This window comes from Cricetulus griseus, chromosome 3, assembly GCF_003668045.3.
Source record: "Cricetulus griseus strain 17A/GY chromosome 3, alternate assembly CriGri-PICRH-1.0, whole genome shotgun sequence".
Classification (NCBI taxonomy): Eukaryota; Metazoa; Chordata; class Mammalia; order Rodentia; family Cricetidae; genus Cricetulus; species Cricetulus griseus.
Window position 1 is genome coordinate 130,994,232 of NC_048596.1, and position 22,845 is coordinate 131,017,076.

The window sequence follows — 22,845 nt, forward strand, 5'->3', positions numbered from 1 at the left end:
AGTAACTGTTCCAGCCATTCCTTCCTGCCAGTCTCAGCTGACTTAGATCCCCATCCTAAGCTTCTGGAATGAAATCAGACCAATGGCTTTCCATTCAAGTCCTCAGCAGGCCCTGCTGCACTGGGCACACAGAGCCACAGGGGCAACTGTTTTTTCTGCTGCTCTGTGAGCCAACGCACCTTTCTGCTAAGTTGTTGACCACCGGAGGACAGAAGGTTGGCACAGCTGTTCACTGTCCTTTGTGTAAAGGGCACATTCCCACACCTGCAGCCTCTTTCTTTTGGGGGGCAAATGCTGATGCCTGGCTACAGGCACACTCCAGCTCAGTTCTCCCAGCTCATTCTACCTCCATCCTCCCAAGATAATAACTGGGGAGGGGAATACTGTGGAAAGGGACCTTTCTGGCCCCTTCCAAAAGGAAATGACCTCAAAATGTAAGTCCTCCATAAAACAGACTTAGTGTTAGTGGATGGGAACCCACTCCTGTGGTGGGGACTCCTGGGGACAGTCCCTTAGTCATTTTGAATTTCAGTTGTTTCCTATCTTTTTGAAGTTGTGGTCGACTATCACTGGCAGTGGCATGCTATATGTGGTTTCTTTAAAAAATTCTTTTTCTTCTTCTTCTTCTTCTTATTATTATTATTATTATTATTATTATTATTATTATTATTATTTTCTTCATCCTTATCCTCCTCTCCCTCCTCCTACTTCTTTCTCCCTCCTCCTCTTTCTTTCTTCCTCCTCCTCCTCTTCCTCCTCTTATCTGTTTTTTTTTTTCATTTTTTTTTCTGCACTGTTCCCAATGCCCATGGGGCACTCTCTGATTGCACAGCATTGCTGCTCCACATCCCACTTCCAGGGATCTATTGAATTTAAGATGGGCCTGGGAGGTGGCTTAGTGGTAGGCATGAAGCCCTGTGCTCAATACCCGACAGTAAAAGAGGATAATTAATCAACAAAGGATACTCCTCACCCAAGCTGTTTTCAGTGTCTCCAGCAGTCTCCAGCAGACATACATAGCAAGCACCGGTCTGCTGCAGAATGGCTTTTCTTCACTCCTGGATTCTTCATGGGCATGCAGTTGTGTATAAGCATGGATCATATGTTTTGGAAGGTGCTAGGTTAGGCACCCCTAAAGTTTTAGACATCTCGTTTATTTGTCAAACCTTGCTGTATTTATCCCTCAGCACAGAGACACTGACTAGTGAGTTGCAGAATTCCCTTTGTGGCTTCAAGAAGCCAGACTGATGGCCCTTGCTGCTTCGGATCTAATCTTGGGCACAGAAGGCTTCTGAGATGAAGTTACCTGTTAGGAAATGGAAAATTCCAACAGCCTGAGCAGAAATCTGTCCAGAGAGAGGTTCAGGATACCAGCCCTGACAGGGGAGTTTGGCAAGCAGAGCTCTGCCCTGTGGCTCCTACAGAACTCTGCACTTTCCAAGCCTGCATTAAGTCCTAGCAAGACCCACAGCACTCCCTGGTAGCTTAGGTAGCTCCCATGTACCTGCACTTCCCAAGCAAGGGTTTTATCAGAAAACTTGAAAAACATCCCAGACCATGTTCAGCCATGTGCCCCAGGCTGCAGTGGGTACAGGTGACGTGATTGATCTGTGCTAAATCTAGGCAGCCACAAAGCCCATACCTAAAAGGTACAGAGAGCAGGCCCATCTACAGGACCAGAAGGACTTACAGGCACCCTTGGCCCCTGGCACCAACCACTAATGAGGACCTACATAGACTTCAGTGGAGAGGGCAGCCTTCCTCCTCCCCGCCCAGCCCTCCCTCTCTTCTTCGCTTCATGTTCTGTCTTTCCTGACCCTGTTTCTGAAGAAAGAGTGGAGCCTTAGGAAGTGAGAGGCTAAGGGGTCCTAGCACAGGCCCAGAGTCGGTGAGGGGGTAAAGAAGGATGCCCCCTCTAAGTGCCAAGCCCTGCATGCTGGCCCCAGAGCCACTAGAGCCTAAGTCTGCATCTCTGCACCCACGAACCTCATTCTGTCCCGTCCTCCAGCTGAGCTTTTCGGGAGGCTCCAACTCTGCCCGGTGCACCTCAGCTTCTTACTCCAGAGCCCTCAGGCCCAGAGGTCTCCACAGAAGGCTGAGAGGGTCAAGGAACGCCAGCCGTGCTTTCTAGAAGCCCAACAGAAATCTTTATTTTCACAAGGCTAGGAATACACAGACCATCAGAATGACTAAAACTCCCCATGAAACCCTAGTCCCCAGCTGTGGGGACACAAGCCCTACATGACTGAAGATGATGTTATGTAATAATAAGTAGTGAAACAACTAAGCTAGCAGTAAGTAGTACAATGTATTATAGGATAACAGCTCTCAAAGCACAAAAACTTCAGAGTAAAGCATAAAGAGGGAACCTCATTCTATGCCCACTGTAATCAGAGAACTCCTCTTAGCCAGGTGTCTTCAGCATCTCTCAAGGAGTCCCTGTGATGTGTCTACCATACAGAGGAGGAGACTGGGGCTTGGCAAGTCTGTATAGGCTACCCAGGCTGACTGCATGCCATGTGGTAGATCCAGGGGCAGTCCACAAGTGTCTTTGAACTGTTCCTCTCCCATATGGGAAACTATCAGCTGAGTCCGGGACACATCCTGCCCAAAGTTTGGAGGCTAACCCCTGAGCTATATGTGCTGCAGGCTCTTCCTGGAGAACAACAAGCTGGAGCACACAGAGGGCGAGAGCAGCATCCTGGGCCAAGGTGGCAGTGGCACCGTCATATACCGGGCCAGGTACCAGGGCCAGCCTGTGGCTGTGAAGAGATTCCACATCAAGAAGTTCAAGAATTCCCCGAATGCCCCAGCAGGTAACCAGGTGATAGCCAGCACTTTTTTCTTCAGGTACATGAACTCTCTTGCGCCCAAACTCCAGGCCACCTTAGGGAGGAAAGAGGCCATGCATACACATGGGGCGGGAGATGAGGAGGACAAAGGGGCTGGTATGCCTGGCGTACAGGCTAGAGATCCAAGCTAAGCGAGGCCTGAATGTTGCTACCTGCCTAGACTGAAGTGTGTGTCAGAAGAGACCACTCCTGCTATTTCTATCTGCTTTGTGCCCACTGAAGGCCTGGCACACATGGAAAGGGCAGTCATCTGACATCAGGCACAGTCCTCACCTGCAGGGCTCCTCCAGCCATCTCCTGTGCAAGCCGAAAGCTGAACAATGAAGTACAGTTTTTTTTTTTTTTAACTCTTTGGGGCCTTCCACCCAGCTCCCAAGTAAATACACGGAGACTTATTCTTACTTATGAATGCCCTTGTTTCTAGCCAGCTTTTCTAATATAAATTATCCCGTTTCTCATTAACTACGTTTTGCCTCTGGGCTTTTTATATTTCTTTAGTCTATATGTCTTTCTTCCCTTCTTATGCGATGGCTGGCTGGGTGGCTGGGTGGCTAGTCCCTGGCATCTTCCTCTCCTCCTTTTTTTGCTCCTCTTCTTCTTGTTCTTCTATTTATTCTCTCTACCTGCCAACCCTGCGTATTTCCCATCTCCTGCTTAGCTATTGGCTGTTCAGCTCTTTATTAGACCAATCGGGTGCTTTAGACAGGCAAAGTAACACAGCTTCACAGAATTAAACAAATGCAACATAAAAAAATGCAGCACATCTTTGCATCATTCAACAAGTATTCCACAGCATAAACAAATGAAACACATCTTAAAATAATATTCCTCAATCCTCAACAATGAAAGACAAGAGATGGGGCAAATCCTGCAAATAGATATTTGGGATATTCCTCCCCACCACCCCCACGTCCTACACCCCCCCCAAAGAAAGCCACCAAGAGGCAGCATACTCAGCTCTGCATAACATATGCAGTCCTAGAATGCTTTCCTGTGGGAGGAGCCATCAGTAACCCTGTCAATCATTTTCTGTTGCTACCAAGGAATACCACATGCTGGGTAACTGCTAAACAAAATGAAGTTATTTGGCTCAAGGTTCTGGGGTTTGAGAGAGCCAAAATTTTAATGCTGCCAGGTCTTCATACTATATCATCGCAGAATGCAAAGACTGAGAGAGTGGGGACCAGAGATCAAGAAGGGGATGGATTTCCTTTTCTAGCAAGCCCACTCCTTTGATACCTAACAGTCTTGAAATGGCTACTTGAGTTTTCTACACATGAACGTTGGAAATGGGGGAGGCACAGGGGAGGAGGGTGGGGAGAGACACATTCTAACCATAGTGCCATATAGTGCTCAGCCCAGGCCACCTCACTCCAGCCAGCTGAATTGCCCATTGTCCAGAATTGGTCACCTTGTGACCACAGAGCCAATATATGTTCTTTGGTAGAAAAAATTGAATCATAGAAAATTACAAAGAAACCATAAAGGAAGAAATCAATTTGCAACTCTTTGAAGGGAATGTTGGTTTCTGCACTGATCTAAACAGACTTCGTTGTCATACCTCAGACTAATAAAAGTACCCTGAAAGACCTAGACAGGAGCAGAATATTAGAATTCCATGGTATTCCCATATGTAGCAGTGACCATTAGAAAACAGCCTCCGTAGTAGTAATAAGAAACGTTTGGAGTTATGATTAATCATGGAATCTGCATCCCAACCGGGCAGTTTGACTAACAAACTATCAGATGCACATGCCAGGGCCAAGAGCTGACAAAGGAATGGGGCCAACCTCACAAATGTCAAGGTTAAGTCTACAGAGGTTATGGCAGGTTTCTTCCAGGACTTCATGTAGGCCTGCCTAGGAAACAGAAATCGCCTGTGGGCTTGGGAAGCCAGCACATAGCAGAGATGACATTGCTGGTTAGAGAGAAGACAGCACACTCCCTAACTGGAGTGGAGATTAAGATCTTATCCACCCTATAATAAAAAATAAATTCTCGATGGGTAAAAGAGCCAGTGCAAGAATGGCCCCTTACCCTTAACAGCCAAATGGCCAGCACACTCAAGGTCTTGCACAACCAGGGAGTGGACCATTAAGGCTTTTGTGGTGCTTGACTTTTCACCCCAACAGTCCCCAACTTTAAAATCTGTGGAGAAGGAATGCAAACAAGACACAAGGCAGTCAGGACTCGGCTGTACCCTGCCTAGTGGCCTCAGAGACCGATGATCCTCTCTTTACTGGCCACAACCAAGAGTACTGTCCCAAGCCTCCAGGGTCTCCTGCAGGCCATCACATTAGAGGTGTGTGAATGTCAAGGGCTGTGGAGGAGGTAACAGCATGGCTGAATTTCACTCATCCCCTCTATAGAACTTTCTCCTCTAATGTGAATGTCACAGACCAGTAGCCATGGACAAATGTCTCACCATCTGATGACAATGATGGTGGCTCCCACCTTCAGTGGTCCTGGCTACTTGGTAAGGAATAAAGTAACCTGCAGTGACCCTGAGGATGGAAGGGAATGGGACTAATTACATTACAGATAGTAATTAGTTCAAAGCCAGGCTTTGAACAAGATAAGGGAATGCAAAGTGAATAAAGTCACTGGAATCTCCAAGTGAATGACAGCTGAGTGGCTGAGAGCTATAAGGTCACTCTCTGAGCCAGAAGGGTAGACCCCTGTGACAATCCTCCCTTGAGCCAGATACAACTCAGTGAGTGCCCAGTAACTGTCACAAATGGCGAGCCACATTAGCTCTTGAGAAAGGAAGAGGCTTGGTGTTATCATTTACAGCAGGAAGGCACAGCCCAACAATAGCCTGAGGACCACCCCCCTTTAGGTCCTTGAATACAGCAGAGAAGAGAATTTTAGGATGAGTCACAGTGAAGCAAAGTTACTGGGGATGGTCCACACTATAGAAGTAAAGGGGGGGGGCACAACATATGGACAGACAGATGACCATAGGACACACACACACACACACACACACACACACACACACACACCACAGACGGATAGACAGGCAGGACCCTGAGACATAGGTGTGGCCACTCAAGTGCCTGCTGTGTGTGTGTGTGTGTGTGTGTGTGTGTGTGTGTGAGAGAGAGAGAGAGAGAGAGAGAGAGAGAGAGAGAGGGAGGGAGGGAGGAGGGAGGGAGGGAGGGAGAGACTTTGTAATCTGAAATTTACAACCAGGTTAAAAAATTAAGGAAAGTTTAACAGTTAAGTACAAAAATATGATCCAGTTCACCTATGTCTCCTATCTTCAAGACTCTCCTCTTATCAAGGAAATTGTTGATGCTTTCACTGGGTACTGTACCTGGGTACTTGTCTAGGATTGGTGTCACTGCGTGCTTGCTGAGGGTTGATGTCACTGGGTGCTTGTTGAGGGTTGGTGTCACTGGGTGCTTGTTGAGGTTTGGTGTCACTGGGTGTCACTGGGTGCTTGTATAGTGTTGGTGTCACTGGGTACTTGTCGAGGGTTAGTGTTGAGAGAGGATACTGAGGTAGGTAAACTCAAAGGCCTCATACGTTCTGTCTTCAGGCAAGTGTAGTTCTTTTGTTGATCTGAGCATCTGAGCACTCCTTTTAGAAGTGCTCTTTAGGGACAGGAAAAATGTTTCTGGAGTCACTCTGGGTGGTTCTGTCAGTTGTGTTGAAGTTTTTGGTTTTAGTCTGAGGGGAGGTGGCCAGCCCCAGAGTGAAGGACGATGCTCCCTGTGTCATCTGATCACTTGTCCTTGACTTTTTGTCCTGACTTAGTCTCAACCTCACCCTTTAGAGCCAAATCCTGGCAATCAGTATTAAAATTTAACCCAAGTTCCTATAAGTACGGCAGGCCCCCTGTGCCATGTGGCCCTTATGAGACAACCTACCTGACCTAGACACCTGCAGGGAGGCCCATGCCTGCAGCTGCTATTCTCCCTAGATAGGTGATGGCCATGCTTTGTCCTGCAGACACCATGCTGAGGCACCTGAGAGCCATGGATGCCATGAAGAACTTCTCAGATTTCCGGCAGGAGGCCAGCATGTTGCATGCCTTGCAGCACCCCTGCATCGTATCCCTCATCGGCATCAGCATCCACCCACTCTGCTTTGCCCTGGAGCTTGCCCCACTGAGCAGTCTCAACACTGTGCTGTCCGAGAATGCCAAAGGTATGGCCACTCTGAGAACATTCCACAGGGGCTCCTGGGAGGCCAGCAGAGCCCTAGTGCAGGAGGACAGGCCTCTGGAAAACCTTGGACCAGGGGTTTCTTCCTTTCTCATGTGCCTAACTTGGTTGCAAAAGCAGAGTTGTGGGTGGCTTCATTGAGCCAGGGTATACCCAGCCTCAGAGCAGGTGCCTTGCTGACTCCAAACATGGGGCAGAGCATGTTGGGGGAGCCCACGAGCTCACACTCTGGAGACAGACACAAGCAAATGTCAAGTCCTATAAGAAGAGGAACACTGCCTCTACTGGGAAGACACAGAGCCTTAGATGAGCCAGCACCATTGGCCCAAGAGACAGCAGCTGGCACCTCCAGTCCCTGCTGCATCTCTAAGCCTCCCGTAGCCACATGTAGACACTGAACACCAGTTAAGGTGGAGCCAGGGATCCCCTCTGTCATATCACATTCCTCAAAGAAACTTAAAAAGAATTCTCTTGAAGAAATTAGTAACTACCCCCAAACTGCTGCCTGAGGTAGGGAGGTGGCTGCCTTCATTAAGAAAGAACTGTTAGTAAACCAGGCACACCCCAACCTCGGTGGAAATGGAAAAGATGTGTGAAGTTTCTGTACCTTTAGTTTACCCTTGGCCACAGGACAAGGCAGGCCTGAGATGAGTTGGAGAGTGCTTGAATCTTTTCGTGAAAACACCTGCACCTCCGCATATGGTCGGCCATGAAAGGGTCACCAAGAGTGAGGGTTTCTGTCCTGAATGCATACTGCTTCACTTAAAGTCATTCTCTGTCCCCTTCAGGCATCTGGCATGAAGAAGAGTGAGAATGTGTCCATGGACTTTAAAGCATTAGGGGATGTGTTAGTCAGTTTTCTGTCACTGTGACAAAATGCCTGGGGCCGGGGCTTACGAGAAAGAAAGGTTTGTTTGGGCTCACGGTTTCAGAGATTTCAGCCCGTGGTCAGTTGGCTTTGTCCTTTGGGTCTGAGGTCATGTGGGACATTATGATGAGCTCATGTGACAGGAAATGTTGCTCATATCATGCCACCTAGGAGGTCAAGAAAAGTGAGAAAGGTTAGAGTCCCAATGGCTCCTTCAAGGGCATGTCCCCAATGTCCTCACTTTCATCTGTGTGGCCTGTCTTAGTTAGGGTTTCTATTGCTGTGATAAAACACCATGACCAAAAGCAACACGGGGATAAAAGGGTTTGCTTACAGCTTGTCCTCCAGTGTCTTACTAAAGTCAGGGCGGGAACCTGGTGGCAGGAACTGACACAGAGGCCATGGAGGAGCACTGCTTATGGGCTTGCTCAGCCTGCTCTCCTTTATAACCCAGGACCACGTGATGAAACCACCTAAAGTGGACTCACATTACCCTCCCACATTGATCATCATCTAGAAAATGCACAACAGGCTTGTTCAGAGGCCAAACTGGTGGGGACTTTTTCTCAAGTGAGACTCTCTCTTCCAAACTGACTCTATCTTGTGTCAAGTTGACATAAAACTAGCCAGCACAAGGCTGCGCCCCTTAAATCTCCCATCACTTCCCAATAGTGCCGTACAAGCCAACCCTTTAACCCCATCCAGAAAACAGGGGAGACAGAAGGGGAAAATGAAAGGCAGATTCTAGAATGCTACTTTGATTCTTCCTTAAGTTTGATGAATTTGAACATAGGTACTGTTCTCTTTGCAAGATTCTTCCTTTATGCCCCTGGGACATATGCTCACCCAAAAAATAGCCTACCAGATTGCCTCAGGCCTGGCCTACCTCCACAAGAAAAACATCATCTTCTGTGACCTCAAGTCAGACAACATCCTGGTGTGGTCCCTGAGCGTCAAGGAACATGTCAACATCAAGCTGTCAGACTACGGCATCTCGCGGCAGTCCTTTCATGAGGGTGCCCTGGGAGTGGAAGGCACCCCCGGCTACCAGGCTCCAGAGATCAGGCCTCGCATCGTGTATGATGAAAAGGTATCTGCCTGTCCCACTGTCATCCACAAGTCACCTGCGTAGAGAAGGAGCTCAGGTCCCACGAGAAGCCAGACAGGCGGTCCTGGGGCTCTGGGCTCATCCCCTCCAGCATGTTGTTTTCCTCTCTCTCCTGTGTTCACCCAGGGAGATTTTGGCTCTGACCAAAAGGTACTGGGGCCTGTGGTCTGCCTTCTTGTTGAAAGGCAGGCCTGTCCTTAGCTTTAGAAGGTTTTTAGTTTGTTGTTGTTTTACTTTGTGTATGTGCATATGCAGGTTGCTTGCCCATTCACCAACTTTAGTGTCTTCCTGTCACACTCCACCTCATGTTTTAAAATAGTCTCTCTGAACCTGGGGCTAGCTCACTGGTTAACTAAACTTGTGGGCCAATGAGCTCCTGGGAGCCTCCTGGCTCCACCTCCCAGTGTTGGGATTCCAGACACACACTGCCACACCTGGCTTTTCTGTAGGTGTCCGGGATCTGAACATAGATCTTCATGCTTTCAGAGACTGAGCAATCTCCCCAGCCATAGACTCACATTTCTGTGACTTCAATTCACAAACATCACACAACCTATAAACTGTGGACAAAGAGTCAGGGACAGAAATGTATCTGCATTTAGATCCCGACTGATACATTTAATGCACAGAATGGGAACTGGAGAGCACCTTGCGGAGTGCTCTTGAGAAGCACAAAATAAAGGTGGTAGAAGCTTCTGATATCACAAGGTGCTGGGTAAGTGCCTAGCCAGGAGACATCGAGTGCTGGGAAAATGAGTGTGACTTCCCAGGCAGCTTGGACAGGGGCTGAATCCAGAAAGATGCTCAGTAGATGGTGCCATGCCAGGCTGTTCATTCACTTCCCCCACCACTCTAACTTATTTTTATTATACTTATTTACTTATGTATTTATTTAGGGAGGACTTGGGTATAGAAATCAGTAGACAACTTGCAAGATGAGTTAGTGCTCACCTTCCACAATATGGGTTCTGGGGGGTCGAACTTAGCTCATCGAGCTTAGTAGCAAATGCCTTTACCGCCTGAGTCATCATCTCACTTGTGCTTTGATTTCTCATGACTGCATTATTTCCAGATGGGCCTTGAGAATGACCCTGAGAGTACATGGGTTAGTTAACTCAGCACCTGTGGCTGTTTCCCGAGATGGAAAAGGCAAACCAAAGCAACAGGAATGAGAAGCTTCTCAGTAGCTGGGTATCCAGACAAGGTGTCCATCTGAGAGGCTATGATAAGAACAGTCACATTAAAAACTACCAACTCTATCTCAAATGTTCTCTTGGGAAAGATGTTCCCCAACTTACATAGGAATCTGTGTAACTCTTTCTTTGCTGGGTCTTCCAATGATAATTAAAATGAGAAAACAAAGGAGTCGAAATCTTGGAGACGCTTCCATTCTTATGAGTTTCATATACAGCCCTCTGCTGTCTTAACTGGTGCCTGGTAGTTAGCAATTTCTGTGTATATGTCTGGAAGATGGATGGACAAATGGATGGATGGGAGGATACATAAATAATACAGGAGGAGAATTCATGAATAGGCAGATGGACAGAAGGACAGGTGTGTTGGAACAGATTGGGATAGACAGATGACTTGATGGATGGACTGAGGAGGGTCTTCTTTCGGGAAGACTCTATGCTTTCCTTATCTAATGTGCCTTCCTGTTCCTTCCCCCTCAGGGCCAGCCTTCTGAGGTTGCTGGACCCAGGCAGGAAACCTAACTCGGCTTGCCTTTCTGACCAGGTAGATATGTTCTCCTATGGAATGGTTCTGTATGAGTTGCTGTCAGGACAGCGTCCTGCGCTGGGACACCACCAACTTCAGATTGCCAAGAAGCTGTCCAAGGGCATCCGCCCAGTTCTGGGGCAACCAGAGGAAGTGCAGTTCCATCGACTCCAGGCGCTCATGATGGAGTGCTGGGACACAAAGCCGGAGAAGGTACATGGAACAGAGTGGAGCCTGAGCCCTTCTTCCCCAGTGGTAGGGGCTGTGGGTCTCCAAAGCACACCTGTGCTGCTCACCCACCCTCCCTAAGGACAGCTGGGCAATCTTCTCTGTTTGTCTCTCCTAGAGGGAGCTTTAGTTTCCCTAATGTATCTCCCAGTCTTGGTGTGTATACATACATGTGTGCCTACATGTCTGTCTGTCCTTCTGAGGAAATGTTACCCTTTTATTCCCAGCTTGTGTACTTGGGACCAGAAGTATTTCAAGTCTTAGAGTTTTCCAGATTTTTAGAATATTATTTATGTGCTAGTTGAACATCCCCAATCCAAAAATCCAAACTCTAAAATACTCCTGAATCTGGAACTTTTTGAGTATCACTCAATTTGTATATTAAACCCATTGTGGCAATATAGTCCCCACGAAAGAACAGGGGGAAGGCATGCTTTGGAAGTTTTGCTTGTGAGAAGCAGGGACCCTGTTACATTATCAAAGATAGCTCCTTGTTCGTCAGAAGAGGCCCCTACGATCAAGCTTAGTACATTTGTCCATCAGATCAGATAGTTCATGTAATGCATTACAAATACAATATGAGACAAAAGTTCATGTCCCTGGGATTAAGGTGTGACACAACGGGCCTTTGTCTCCAGACCAACTGATCTTATTACTGTGGCCATGATGACCTAGAGACTATGAATGGCCTTTATTTTTTGGAGGGGGAGGGTGTTCTGAAGCCTTTTCAGTCTTGTGTTAGGCTAACCCTAGTGGAAAGATTCTCATATGCCCATGGCTGGTGCCAGTGGCCCTATGTAGCGAAACTGCACAGCAGTGCTCACTAGGGACCTCTCTCCTGCAGCGCCCACTAGCCCTGTCTGTCGTGAGCCAGATGAAGGACCCAACCTTCGCCACCTTCATGTACATGCTGCCCTGTGGAAAGCAGTCAGCCTTCTTTTCATCCCAGGGCCAGGAGTACACTGTGGTGTTCTGGGATGGGAAGGAGGAGTCCAGGTAATGTCTCCGGTCTATCCTTCCCTGCTTATGTCTTGGGTGGCACTGGGAACAGAAGAGCAATGATGCTGATGGCACACATGATTTAGCAGACAGCGGAGTCCAAAGCCTGGTTAGAGCACACCTCTTCTAAGGCCACTGCACCAGCCTGGGGAAGGAGGTGGCCGCTGGCTATCTGGAACTGACCACAAGTTGTTGCCAACCACAGGAATTACACAGTGGTCAACACAGAGAAGGGCCTTCTGGAAGTACAGAGGATGGCCTGTGCTGGGATGAAGCTGAGCTGCCAGCTCAAGGTCCAGAGCTCAGTGTGGATAGCCAGCGAGGTAACTGCCAGCCCGCAGGGCCCCTGGCAGGGTGGGCTTTGGAGGGGTCCAGTTCCCAGGGGGACCAGGTTTGTAAAAACTACAAGGTTTCCAGGTCAACTTGATTATCGGGTAACCCCAGCTTGTCCCTGAGAATCCCTAGAGCAATGCCATCAGTACTGTGAGGTAGGTCACCAGGAGAGCTGCTAGACTGCTACTGAGTGGTGCTTGCCACCAGCCGGGAGCTAGGATTCAGGGTGGTGAGGGCAGGTGGATAATCTCAGCAGGAGAAACTTGATGGGGGATGTCCTTCTATATGCTGTGAATCTATGCTTCTCTTATTGGCTGATGAATAAAGCTGTTTTTGGCCAATGGACAGGCAGGACATAGCCAGGCAGGAAGTATAGGTGGGGCTACCAGATTAGGAGAATTCTAGGAAGAGGAATGCAAGGAGTGGGTGGAGAGGGTGATGCCATGTAACCACTGGGAAAGTAGGGTGCCTGGACATTCTCCGGTATGCCAAGACCATGTGGAGTTACATAGATTAACAGAAATGGGTTAGTAGTTAAGAAAGAGCTAGCCAATAAGAAGCCTTAGCCTACTGCCAAATAGTTTATAATTTTTTTTTTTAAAAAAGGAGAATGCTGTGAGATCAGAGAGAAGGAGCAAGCCACAGCCACACCTTACCCCCTTAGCCTCTCAGCAGACAAGAGAGCAAGTTCCTGTTTCTGCCGGCCGATATCCTCTCTCTACCCAGCCATCTCACTTCCTGTCTGTCTATACAAACCTCTGTGATTAGCTGGTGGCAAGCTCCATTCTCTGACCTTCAGATAGGCTTTATTTGTACAAGCAAGATATCACCACAGAAACTGGGTGTATTGGTGGTGCCACAGAGCACAGATCATCCCTGAAAACCTTTTGGCTCCATATCCAGAAGTCATTGGAAGACCTGAGTAGCTGTCTTGTGAGAAATCCAAAGACTGCCCCAAACTACATGCTCTGGGATTATGATCATCCAAGTCCATCTACATTACATAACTGTTTGGAAATATGGCTATGTGTGAGATTCTCCAAAAGTACCCATGCTACTGAGACCTCAAGAATAAAGAATTTGTTCTCAGAGAATACACAAAGAGAGATCTCTAAGAATAGCCTACCTCAATGTAATTCTTAGTAGCGACAACAAATTCACTAAAAGTAATGGGCAGGGGAGTTGACCCCCTTATCGACTGTAAAAGGAGTGAAAGGGCTCTGCCTATGGCACAGTGTCACTGTCCAGTGACCCCACTCTATTAGTAGAATGCTCATGTACACCCACAACAATTTTCTGAGATGCTCTGTCCCCCCATCCTAAGGACTACCAGTTCATTTTCTTCCAGACTATTCTGTATTTCTCAAAGTTTCTACAAAAAGCAGAAATTACTGGGCAGTGGTGGTGCACACCTTTCATCCCAGAACTCAGGAGGCAGAGGCAGGGGGATCTCTGTGAGTCTGAGGTCAGCCTGGTCTGCAGAGAGAGTTCCAGGCAGCCAGGGGTACACAAAGAAACCCTGTTTCAAATGAACAAACAAATGAACAAACAAACAGAAATGAATAACCAAACAAAATGCTGCCTTTTTAAGGTACAAAGGGGTTCCCCAGGCAGAAAGCATCCTAATAGGGCATGCCAGTCACTTCCCTCTCTGGCTCTTATAGCAGGCTTGTCTCCTTTTGCAGGACCAGAAAATCTATATCTACAGTCTTAAAGGCATGTGCCCATTGAGCATGCCCCAGAAGGCCCTGGACACCCCGGCTGTTGTCACTTGCTTCTTAGCAGTGCCTGTTATTAAAAAGGTAAGGTGGGAGAGAAGGATGCTCAGGACCTGTGTGGGAGGCCCTACTTTCTGGGGACAGTGATTTGAGCTGGGGACAGTGGAGACACACCTTCCTGGGCCACCTTGCTGCCCAGGTCTCAGTCAACTTTACAGGTGACCATCATTGCCCAGCACTGCCCAACACTGCCCAGAATTGCCCAGTGCTGCCCAGCATTGCCCAACACTTCCCAACGCTGGCCAGCATTGCCCAGAAGACCTACTTCCTCACCCTCCTAACCCATACACTCACTGTATTCCCCACCCCTAAGCTAAGCCATCTCCACCACGTGCTGGCATTGAATCCAGCCTCACCAGGGCTGGCCAGCCCATCACTGCACTGGTCCTGGGCCTTCTCCTTCAAACAGCAGATACAGGAGCTTCACCTTCCCAGCCTTGTCCAGGAGCGTCCCTCCTGATGAACTGCCGGGATCCAGAGCCATGACCTCTCCTCTGAGAAGTTGTGTGGCATTGCCTACTCTCCCATTCTCTGCTGCCCTCCCTGGATCCAGAAAGGCTATGAGGGGCCTGAGGATGCAACACATGCTCTCCCCCAGTGCATAAAGAGAACTTCCTTGCACCACTTTTTAAAATGTGCTGGCCATCCTTATGTGATCTCCATCTGTCTATATGCAATGGGGGCGATAGTAGGAATGAATTAGTTTCTGATCTTATGGAGCCCAGAGTTCCAGGCTGTGCACTTGGTAACTAAGTATTACTGTGACTTCCTGATAGTTCCCAAATCTGTGGGCTCTTCTCTCTGTGCTGTTCTAGCTTCATTTCTTTAGAAAAGGAAAAAGAAGACTTGCAAAATAGGTATGAAATGACCCTTAGAGTCATTTATGGCCATTGCCCCAGAGGCAGGCCTGGGCAGCTGGGAACTCCCTGCACCAGAGCCAGGGGGAACTGGACACAAAGCATTATTGAAGGACCCCGATGGCCAGAGCCCTAGCCAGTGTGCACGTCCTGCCCTAGCAGAGAGAATAAAGCGGGCTCTGTGTGAGCCTCCTGTGCAGGGTGCCTGCCCCTGTGGAGGTCGTCCTGCAGAGGCCACACAGAGCAGACCCATGCGTTCTTGCACAAGCTCGCTCACATCCTGCCAGACGGACGTGGTGTTCCCCACGCTGGCCAACACAGCCAGGATCCAGAAAGACTTATGGCCTGTTTGCTCTGGCTGCTTTATTGACCTAAATCCTCAAGGTGGAGTTTGAGAAACTTTCTTAGGGCTCTCTACTGTGGATGTTGAGTGAGAGGCCACTCACTCCACTACCCTGACCAGACAGCCCACACTGCTATACACACACACACACACACACACACACACACACACTCCCAACAAAGTGGCTTTCTGCCATTCCCCCTGGTTGGAACAAGGCTGGACCCTGTTCTGTCCTGAACTCTAACTTGGTTCTGAGGCACTTTACATGCCCCACTGCACTCTGTGTCTGCTCAGGGAGATAACCTGGGAAGCCTGCATTTGGCTTTCTGCCTGCAACTTTGACCTCTGTCTAGTGACCTCTGGTGGGTAGCTACAGAGGAAGCCATGCTAGTGTCAGCATAGGCTTTTCAGAGTGTGTGTGAGCTCATGGGGCCAAGACACTCTCTCTGTGTGTGGAGAGTTAAGTTAGAAGCTGTTTCTTCTGGAAACATACGATGTCTACTTGATGGGAACAGTGGAGTCGAGGGTTGCAGAGATGAATGAGACTTAATCCTTCCTAGGCCAGTACAGTGCCAAGGTGGCAGTGGTGGGCACAGAGATCTGGGCTCTGCTTTGCTGGAGCACTCTACCTAGTGTGGGCAGAGTTCCTCATGCCTATCACAGCTGTCATGTTAATAAGATGTTTACAATAGGGAAAACATTCTGCCCTGCCTTCCAGTGAGGCCTTCATGGCATTCAGGAAAAGCAGCTCCCTGCTGCTCATGCAGCAAGGGATCAATCCCAGGTAGTGGCACCCTTGCCGGATGCCCTCAGCACTGTGGACACAGTTCCTCCCTGGCACACCCCTTGCCTTGCAACACCAAGGATGTATGGTGGCTCTGGTGGGGCCAAGCTACATCTTTTCTGGACCTAGGCCTGAGACTCCCGAACAGATCAGGATTTCAAAGCCCTTACTTCTCTGAGGCATTAAGAGAGATCATGTGCCCACTTGAGGCACACATGAAGATGGGTCTAGTGCCTGTGGTTTTTCTCCCAGAATGTGTGACCTGAAGGAGCTTCATGTGTCCCTGTCCCCTCCCCACAGAACTCCTTTCTGGTGCTGGCTGGCCTGGCTGATGGACTTGTGGCTGTGTTTCCGGTGGTACGGGGCACCCCAAAAGAAAGCTGTTCCTACTTGTGCTCGCACACAGCCAACAGGTCCAAGTTCTGTATCCCAGATGAAGATGCACGGCAGAACCCCTACCCAGTGAAGGCGATGGAAGTGGTCAACAGTGGGTCTGAGGTCTGGTACAGCAATGGCCCTGGCCTCCTCATCATCGACTGCACAGTCCTGGATATCAGCAGGCGACTGGAGCCCTTTGCAGCCCCTTCCACGGTCACATCAATTGTGTGCAGCTCAGACTGCAGAGGGGAGGAGGTGGTCTGGTGCCTAGATGACAAGGCCAATTCCTTAGTCATGTACCACTCAGCCACCTACCAGCTGTGTGCCCGGTACTTCTGTGGGGACCCCAGTCCTCTCAGGGACACGTTTCCTGTGCAGCCCTCAGTCCCAGAAGCCCCAGGCAGTCACATAGTCACCTCAAAGGAGCCAGAGGAAGAGTGCATTGCAGACGTGAGCATCATGTACAGTGAGGAGCTGGGCATGCAGATCCTGACCCACCAGGACTCACTCACTGACTACTGCTCCATGTCCTCCTACTCCTCGTCCCCACCCCACCGAGATCCCAGGTCCCCGTCCAGTCTGCCCAGCTCCCTGACCAGCTATTCCAGTGTGCCTTTCTCCACTGATTATGAAGATCCAGACAGGCCCAGCGTCACTTCTGACAGATCTGAGCCTGACCTGACCCCCATGGATGGGGAGACGTTCAACCAACACCTGCAGGCTGTGAAGGTTCTTGCTGTCAAAGACCTCATTTGGGTCCCCAGGTAAGTGTTTTTGAGTGGGGGTGCCATTTCTGAGCTGTCCAGTGCTCTTGTTTTGGGGCCGAAGTGAGTGGAACCCATGGCTTCTTGAAAGATTTGCAAATCCATCTGGGCAGTTCTCCCAAGAAGTCTTTGCCATTTGCTTTTAGAATTAGGAGTGATAGCTGGGCAGTGGTGGTGTACGCCTTTAATCCCAGCACTCCTCTGGAGGCAGAGACAGGAGAATCTGTGTGAGTTCAAGGCCAGCCTGGTCTACAGGGCCAGTGCCAGGACAGGCTCCAAAGCTACACAGAGAAACCCTGTCTCAAAAGAAAAAAAAAAAAAAGAATTGGGAGTGATCTCCAAGCAAATATAAGAAGCTCACCTGTCCATCAGAAAATTCAAGGTGCCCCCAAAACAAGAACCATGCTCAGGTTTCCTATAGAAGGTCTTTCCCTGTGTCACACCGCCTCCACTCACTCTCTTCACAAAAACTTCAGGCTCTGTACCTACCTGCTCCGTGGCCCTATACCCACTGGGGAGTCCAGCTTCTTCAACACACTTTTACCCTTCTTGGCTTTGTCTTCTTAGGCATGGAGGGGATGTCATTGTTATTGGCCTGGAGAAGAATTCAGGTGCCCAGAGGGGCAGAGTCATCGCTGTCTTAAAAGCCCGAGAGCTGACTTCTCATGGGTAAGACTGTGAGAACCATTCCATAGAGCCCAGGAGAGGAGTGTGGGGGGGACCTCAGAGCTCACTACCGTGTCCACCAAATAGCACCGCAGCCCTGCTACCCTCTGTTCTCACAAATAAGCATGCCAATCCACCGGTGTGGCCAAAAGGCAAAACAGATGCAAGGCACAGCCTCCAGGCAGCTTTTGGGGCTCAGCATGACAGCAGAACAGAGCATCTATTTCTGGGGTGTCAGGGTGCCTGCGGACCAAGTACCTTATCAAAGGTGTGTCTCCAGGGTCAGATTCAGCTGTGTTTGAAATGATGGTCCCTCCAAATGACTCACTGTCCTCCCTGGCAAACAGGAGAGCCACCAGCCCAGGAAGCACCAGATAGAACCAGATGACACATTCACACTATGCTAGTATCCTCTCTAAGCCTGAAAGTATGACTCAATTTCACTAAGAGACATATCTGGATTGGATGCCAGCCTAGGGCACAGTCTTCAAGGCCGGAGAATAGGAGCCTGGTTAAGCCAGAGCCCCTGGCCATGTTTATCCCTCACCTGAATCTCCCTATGGAAAGTCCTGAATTCAAACGTTTGTACACTGGGGAGTATTTCACATCGCAGTAGACCTGCTGGCAGCACAGGCTGTCACTCATCCTAGGGTAAAGGTTTTTATTCATCTTTAATATCATCACATAGTTCCATTCTGCCCAAAGCAAGACAAGTCGTCAGTCACTTGTGGGGCACTACCAATCCCTTGCCTGCCAGCACTGAGATTTCTGGGTGAGGCCTGGGGCAGTGGGTCTTCTCTATGAGCAATTCTGGAAACCAGGTCAGTCTTTGCTCCCAAACCCTGACTGACCTGGCAAAAGGAAGCTTTGTGCTGAAGAAGTTCCCAGCTTCCAAGCTGGGCTTCTGGGAACAAATAGGTGTTCAGAGCCCAGGTCAGTTGACCTTGGCACGCCACTCTGAGTGTGCCTGGTATCTCTTTCTAGTCATGCCCCCAGAGGCAGACACATTTTCTAGAAGGAGAAAGACCAGAGCTGGCCAGCTGAAAAAGCAAGGAAGGATAGACGATTCCAGGCATCTTGGTGAAAGGGAGCCTCAGTGTGCAGTGGGGCACAGTCGCAGGGCATAGTGGGAGGAGGTTCAGATAGACCCAGGGATGGGCCAGCAGCCCCACAGAGACACCACCAGGGCAAGCAGGCTGCAAGGAGGCATCCATTGTGGCCTAAGAGGAAACATGTTGTATACCCACAGACCATGCAAAAAACAGTCCACAGATCAAAGCAGCATAAGCAGGAATGGCTTTGAGGCAGCAGGTTTTCTGTCTAAGCTATGCCTCTGAATTTCCTATGTGTGTGGGGAAAAGAATACAGGGAGCCTGCAACAAGGACACTGGCAAGTGTAGTTGCACTCATGGGCCACACTTTCGATTTTTCTCATTGTGGGGTACAGGCACATGTCACAGTGTGCATGCGGAGGTCAGAGGACAACTTTGTGAGAGTTGGTCCCTGCCAGTTTTACATGGGCTCCAAGGATTGAAATCAAGTCATCAAATTTGCTTCATAGGGAAGCAAGACCCTTTCCCCACTAAGCCATCTCTCTGGGCTTCATAGGTCATTCTTGAACAGTAATAGTTTGTAGTTTATTCTAGACCAGAATTCCAAAGAGAGGCACAGACAATGTCTGCTAAGCTTGTTTCAGTCAGTCTGTGGCCTTCCAGGGGGTTATTCTATTACGGCCAATGGCTTATAATGTGAACTGATGTCCTTGGCCTTTTGTGGGACATTATAAAGCCTCCTCAATCCATAAGTCAGACCATGAGGAAGACCTGGGACCTTCGAGTACATTCCAGAACCAGACTAAGCTGTTTATGACAACCTCTTCGTAACTCCACCCTTTTAAAAACATACGTGAAGAGGGAGACCCTTCCCTGACCTAGTGAGGACTCCTGTGGCTGTTCTCAGACTCCATCTCTCTACAGGGTCCTGGTGGATGCAGCGGTGGTGGCAAAGGACACGGTAGTGTGTGGCTTTGCAAACGAAAACATGGAGTGGTGCCTGGCTGTCTGGAGGGGCTGGGGCGCCAGGGAATTTGACATCTTCTACCAGTCCTATGAGGAGCTGGGCCGGTTGGAGGTTTGTACACGCAAGAGAAGGTAATGCCTGTGGAAGGGCCTCTGCGTGGAGCCAGCAGGTCCGAGCCACTGCCTGACCCCTCGGCTACAGCCCTCCAAGGGCACAGAAGACAAACGGGTTCTTTGCTAACCCTGTGTTAAGAAGGGCTGAGAAGCTAGTAGCTACTGGTGGTTTGGGAGTTCTCAGGTTCAATGGGGGAGAATTACCAGCCCAAGGGAAGCCACAGGGTCTGGTTGAGAGAGGCCTTCTCTTGCCTCTTCCATGGGCTTCCAGGAGCTGGGGAGAGTGACCCCATTCCAGGCCTTCCTGGCATAATGAATGGGCCTGTCCGTTTTTATAGCCAGGCCTCAGATGGAATTACACTAGAGACTTTTGGTTGAGGAGCAGTTCAGGGCAAGGTGGGAGGAGGGCTGTGACCCCCCGGCCCTCCTTCCCCAAAGACCCCAGGCTCTCAGCCTGTTTCACAAGGCTCTGAGTCCCTGGAGCGTGAGGCCCCGTTTGGTCAAGCTGAGATCGAATCTCCTGCTTGGCAAGGGCTCTGTATGGGAAACCTCAGAAGGACCCTGAGCAGCCAGCATTGCCCAATAGTGGGGATGAATGGGTTCCTTCAAGAGTCACAGCCGGAAAGCCCAGTGCGAGGGCTCCTGCTCCCCCTGTACATTCTTCTCCCCCAACAAAAGGAAGGAGAAACCCAATCAGCAGGCCTGGAGAAAGGGCCTGTGTTTATAGCTCGGTAAAATAAACTTGGACGCAGCTCGAGCACAAGCCTTGTTTGTTTGCACATCATAATCTTGTTTATCACTTTAACAAATTAAGTAATATCTCAGCGGTTAGGCCCGGTTGTGAAATCCCATCGTATGGGACTTATTCTGAATTATGTATTTGCCAAACATTTACTGCCCACATTGAGGGAAGATGATGAAAAGTGAAATTGTTAGCAGGGTGTATGGGCACAACAGGGAACATTTTATAAATTCTGTGCACACACGTGCACTCACGCCCACGTCTTTGCCAAGCAGTACCCTTGGAGTCTGCTTGACCTAGAACTCAAATTTGAATGTGAAGTTGTGCTTGGCTCATGTTGTTGAACCTTCTCTAGAATTAAATTATAAAAACCAAACTTGAGATCTGTTGGGGTGTGCAAGCTGATGTGACTCCTGTCTAAAAATAAACAGACCTAGAATGAAAGCGTAGCCTCTGTCTCCTGAATGCAACATAGGCTCTGGCCTTCCCAGGTCCCCTTGCTGCCCAGGGTAGACAGGGGCCACCCCTCTCAGCCCACTGCTGGGGGCTCCAGGCTGCTCTGTATCTTTCCATGGGAAGATGCTTCTCTGTCAGCCCCAGCCCTGGGGAGAGCCAGTTCCCCACTTCCTTTTGTGGGTCAGGCCCTGAATCCTTGAGGACCAAGGCTCTGTGCCTCCTGAACACCTCATCACCACTTCCCACACTGATCCCTAAGGTGAGCCATAGGGGTCACCAGCTCTTCTCTCCGGGTGTCCCAAAGGTGCCTGCTTAGATCCCTAGACACAAACCTGGTCCTGTCTGCCTTGTGCCTGCACTCTGTGTCACTTGCTGCGGGCAGCTGAGCTGATAGCCAGCCCCTCGTACATCACAGGCTCAGCACACCTTTAATACTTTATCTTCTCCTGCCCAGGCACAGCCCACTGGAGCCTCCCAGTCATGGGGGATGGGAATGGGGATGGGGATGGGGATGGGAACTTTCATATAACTACTGGGAATGTGGAAGAAAAGGATAATGAACTTGGCCAACGAAGGGTTAGGAACCTAGAAGGAAAGTGGACCACACAAAAGTAAACAACAACTGGAAGGGAAAAAAAAAAAAAAAAACCACAGGGCTGAGGAGATGACTTATTAGGCAAGAAAACATGCTGTCAAGACTGAGAACCTAAGTTCCATCCCCAGGACCCACACGATAGAAAGAGAGAACCAACTCCAGTAAGTTGTCCTCTGACCTACACATGTGAACACACACACACACACACACACACACACACACACACACACACACACACACACACAAAATTAATGAATGTAATTCTTTAAAAACGTTTTATAGCACAAATGAAAGATAAACAGATTCATCTTGTCTTTCTTTTTTAAAAGCAAACACGATTGAGAAACAGATAAATGGCATGCATAAGCCAGCACAGGTGAGTGATAATAAAGAAACACCGCCCCTCAACATGATAAAATGGCTTTTGACACCCTCAAGTTACAAGGATCAAAGGATCCGCCATGATTCTTGAACTCTTGCTAAGCATTAGGCAGTGTCACCAGGACACAGTGGCAGTCACCCAAACTAGACACTCTGCTGCTGGGATCTCTGCTCAAGAGGACAGGGGTGACGGTGGACACACACACACAAAGAGCTAGAGAGGAAAATTCAGGAAACCAGCTGTAAGTGTTACAGCTCTGGAGGGAACGGTATCCTGGCCGTTGGAAACCAGGCAATACCTACAGATGATGCTTACTGGTATTGCCTGGCTTCTGATTGCCAGGATACCTTCCCTTCTGAGGTGTAGGTATCTCCCGGCTTCCAAGCTATAACACTTATACCAACAGCTAATGACTAGGGCTGGGGGAGGCTGATCAGGCAGTGCTGTTTGAGAAAGGACATTTATGTGAGGTCCCAGGGTCCCACACAGGAGAGCTTACATGTGCAACGGCCCTATGGAAGAGCTGGTCACAACTGGCATGGCTGGAGCACCATGAAGAAGGGAGTGCCCAGTCTGCCTCCACCCTCACCCTACAGACACAATTACAGGTGTCCAGTGAAGCTGCTGGGCATGGAAAACAAAAAACATGGCCTGTGGAATAGAGAACAGGCCAAAGAAGTAGAAGGCAT

General features: G+C 49.3%; 1 protein-coding gene across 1 annotated transcript in view; it reads left to right on the forward strand.

Annotated features, from left to right (window-relative positions):
* Window positions 1–21,167, forward strand: part of Lrrk1 (leucine rich repeat kinase 1) — a 150,006-nt gene extending 128,839 nt beyond the window's left edge. The window contains exons 25-34 of the mRNA XM_027408101.2: window positions 2,650–2,816; window positions 6,810–7,007; window positions 8,705–8,982; window positions 10,738–10,932; window positions 11,792–11,943; window positions 12,152–12,269; window positions 13,965–14,081; window positions 16,342–17,183; window positions 17,751–17,852; window positions 19,826–21,167. Of these exons, the coding sequence (XP_027263902.1) occupies window positions 2,650–2,816; window positions 6,810–7,007; window positions 8,705–8,982; window positions 10,738–10,932; window positions 11,792–11,943; window positions 12,152–12,269; window positions 13,965–14,081; window positions 16,342–17,183; window positions 17,751–17,852; window positions 19,826–20,003 (2,347 nt within the window). The 3' untranslated portion in view covers window positions 20,004–21,167. The remainder of the gene's footprint in view (window positions 1–2,649; window positions 2,817–6,809; window positions 7,008–8,704; window positions 8,983–10,737; window positions 10,933–11,791; window positions 11,944–12,151; window positions 12,270–13,964; window positions 14,082–16,341; window positions 17,184–17,750; window positions 17,853–19,825) is intronic.
* Window positions 21,168–22,845: the final 1,678 nt, after the last annotated feature.